Here is a 3715-nt window from a genome sequence, read left to right as displayed (position 1 = left end):
GCGGGAGGCCCTGATGTGCGGCTCTGGATTGTTGTGGGTGCCGACTACCAGCTGGACCGCTCCACGTCTTCGGTGTGAATTGTCATTTTTCCCCTCGGTGTCTTGTATCCTTGATGTTACTTACTGGCCTTTGAGGTTGGTGTTTTGTTTCATTGTTTGGAAAACGCGTGGAGAACTGGGGATGTCTGTTGCAGTGTTATCCAACGAGGGTGGTTAGTCACTTGTCATGTGTCTCTCCTCATATTTTTTTTTCCCTCTTTATTTTGCTTTTTCAGTTCTCGGAATACACGTCATATAGCCCCTGAGATGGGATGGTGATGTCTCCATGAGGGAACCTCCACTCACTCATCCTGTCATGTATATCACACTGTTCTTGGCCGGGCCATTCATCTAAGATGGGATATACCCTATGAAACAGGGAGAAGACTTATGGACCCCAAACGTCATTTCAAGTTGTAGATGAGTTTTTAAAAGTACAGACATACATGCAAAGCTTCTTTGCTTTGGACCCTCTGCTTTGTTTAAAGCTGCTGTGTTGCTAATCCAGAACTGCTCCAGTGTGTTGACGGATCATCATGGCTTCAGTTTGGAAGAGACTGCAGCGCGTAGGAAAACATGCCTCTAAGTTCCAGTTTGTGGCCTCCTACCAGGAGCTGATGGTTGAGTGCACTAAGAAATGGTAAGACATGCCTGGGGGTAGAGTTTGCTCTGCTGTGGCCTAAACTCACTGTGGCCTAAACTCTGCTTCTTCTGACAGCAGATTTACCTTTCTGTAGTGTACAAGTGTGTAGAAGCAGGGCAGGGGACAGATTCCTCTACAGTGGTTCACAACCTTCCTAATGCCGCGACCCTTTAATACAGTTCCTCGTGTTGTGGTGACCCCCAACCATAAAATTATTTTTGTTGCTACTTCATAACTGTAATTTTGCTACTGTTATGAATCGTAATATAAATGTCTGATATGCAGGATGTATTTAGGCGACCCCTGTGAAAGGGTCGTTCGACCCCCAAAGGGGTCGCCACCCACAGGTTGAGAACCGCTGCGAGTCTAACCAGTATGTAATGTGTGCATTGTTGCTGCTGGTATTGTCCCTTTGGGTTTTAATTATTGCACTTCAGCATGGCTCAGAGGACTGTAACTGTGAGAGCACACTAAATACAGTAGATTTGGTCTTGAAGTCTTTCATCATTAGTGTTAGAATAACTTTGATTTTTATAATTTAAGGGAACAGAATAGCTATTGGAATATTATAAACATAAGCATATGTTTTAAGCTAAAAATTCTATATTCTTGTGGTATGGTGATAATGTTCTTTTTTCTTGATTTTTCATTTTTCTTTGCTTAAGATAAAGAATTTTTCATTATTTGAATAATGGAATGCCAGTCTACATAACTTTAGAAATTCTTTTGCTATATGCTTAGTCAGGCAACTGTTTTATTTTAATTGCCTAATGGGATACAGTTCTTGGCCAGACTTAAGGAAGCAATTAGTAATGCTGGTCTATGATTTGCTTCTTTCCACTTGAGCAAAGTAAATTTAGGGCTTTCTTTTCACTGCCCTGAATAATCAGTAAGAAGGATTCTTATTTAGTGAGAGGAAAAAAGTTAATGTTAAGCAAATGGTCCTTTGGGTTTTGATTTATTGCAGTAATTAAGCAGTATTACTGCAAAAATAAGTCCATTTTACTGTCCACAAGAACTATAATCTCATGTCTGTATTAATCTCTCTATTTGACATTCTTTTTATTAGTTGGAAAAATGGCTTGCTCTATTCTAGAACTCATACAGCATATTTGAATTTTTATTTGGAAACTAGTTTCTGAGTGATTTTTCTTAAACTTGTTAGGAATGTTATTTTATATGCAACTCAAGAAATGCATGTACTGATTACCCACGTTATACTAGGGAGTGTGGCTTTAGAGTTGAATATGACAATCCCTACAAGGAGCTCATAGTTCAGGGTAAAGATGGTCATGTAAATAAATTCACTGTGATCAGTGCAATAATATAAATATGTATGCTGTCAGGATTTTAATCTGTGTCCATCACTTAACGGCTGGGCATCCTTGGGGACAGCTTATTTAATTGTCTGTGGTTTAGTTTAAATATCCACAAAGGTACTAATGGTACCACTTCATAGGAAGGGTTATTGTGAAGATTAAACGAGTTAATACATGAAAATGCTTCTAACAGAGTCAGGCACATAGTAAATGCCCAACAAATACCATTATTACTTACAAAGTTGGCAGAGAAGGAAATATTTAACTCTTAAGGATAGAGAGGGGGTAGGGTCTTGGGATGCCTTCCTGGAATCTAAGATGGGTTTTGAAAGATTCATAGTAGTTGGCCAGGAAGCCAAGGGGGGAAGAAATGAAAGATATTCTAGACTGAAGCAGCAGTTTATGCAAAAGCATGGGATATTAAATAGCTTGAGTGTGCTGGAAATGCAAGCAGTGGATTTTGATAATGAAGCTTAAAGTGCAGGACGGGGGTAGTGCAATGGGATATGATGATTGAGAGGCAGGAAGGAATCAAATCCTCAAAAAACCTACCGTCTCTTCCACTCAAAGCCTTTCACTACGTAGGGACATAGTGAACGGTTTTGAGTGGAAGAGACAGTAGGTTGGCATTTTGGAAAATCACTTGATGAGAGCATGGAGTAAGGATCATAGTAAATGGAGGCAGTAATGTTAGGGGTAGCTGTTGCAATAGATAAGATGAGGGAAAAGGGTTAGACTAAGGCAGTGGCAGAGGGAATGGAGAGAATAGACTAGATGAACACTTAGGACACATAAGTGGTCATATCAGTCAGAGGTCTGGAAAGAATTGGGATGAGGGAGAGGGAAAGGTCTAAGTTGACACCCAAGTTTCTGGCTTGGAAGACTGGGTGTACTACTAACCAAGCTAAGGAATACATGAAGAAGATCCTCATTACAAGTATTTCTTATTGATAGGATCTTTATTATAGGATCTGGCCGTAACACTGAAAACATTTGGATGTTCTAGAATATTCAGGCATTAGTTCTAAATATTTTGCTTCTCCCCCCCTCATTTAACAATATAGTTTAAAACTAACAAGGTGACAGGCTCAAAGAAAAACATTTGTTTGATGCACTGGAATTTTATAAGTGGATCCCTAAATAGAGCTTTAAAATCTTTTCAATATATAAAAATTTGTTGTAATGACTTTTAGTTAGTATTCCTTTTGCCTTACTTTCATAGGGTTCTGTGATAGATACAAATTAGGACCAATTTCTACACTTTTAGCCTATAATTTTTTCTTCCTTTATTTTTACCATTCCTCATTTTGATCTTTGCAATAAATTTTAAATTATTGGATGTGTGTGTTATGAGATAGAAACTATTTAAAGGAAATAAGAAAAAAATAGACTTGGGTGCATAGTAAGACAATTTTTTATTAGCTACTTTTACATTTAGGTATTATTTTGGGGGTATGGAAGAATAAAAGGTAAAGAAAGAAATTTAGAGATGCCAATTGAATAAAAGGAGATCAGTAATGGCATTGAAGATAAATTGCAAGTATTGAGAGGATAGGAAAATACATCTGGTATAAATTAGAGAAGAAGGAATCTACACTAATAAAAGAGAAACATGGTAATTGGCGTACGACCGCTACCCTTCCCATTGGCTAATCAGCATATCCTTATGCAAATTAACTGTCAGCCAAGATGGCGGCCAGCAGCCAGGCAGCTG

The 3715-nt window shown here is 38.4% G+C and overlaps 1 protein-coding gene across 9 annotated transcripts in view; it reads left to right on the top strand.

Annotated features, from left to right (window-relative positions):
- The window catches only part of EHBP1 (EH domain binding protein 1), a 305206-nt gene that overhangs the window by 1238 nt on the left and 300253 nt on the right, over positions 1-3715 (top strand). For 8 of the 9 annotated variants that reach the window (XM_014532023.1, XM_014532030.1, XM_014532029.1 and 5 more), the window contains one exon: positions 276-679. In XM_014532023.1, coding sequence (XP_014387509.1) covers positions 576-679 — 104 coding nt within the window. In that variant the 5' untranslated portion in view covers positions 276-575. Of the gene's footprint in view, positions 1-41; positions 136-275; positions 680-3715 lie in introns of those variants that run through there. The other variant, XM_014532022.1, reaches the window with a different exon arrangement.

This window comes from Myotis brandtii, unplaced genomic scaffold (assembly GCF_000412655.1).
Source record: "Myotis brandtii unplaced genomic scaffold, ASM41265v1 scaffold84, whole genome shotgun sequence".
Classification (NCBI taxonomy): domain Eukaryota; kingdom Metazoa; phylum Chordata; class Mammalia; order Chiroptera; family Vespertilionidae; genus Myotis; species Myotis brandtii.
The sequence above is the reverse complement of the archived record's forward strand: the minus strand, read 5'-3'. Positions and strand labels throughout refer to the sequence as shown.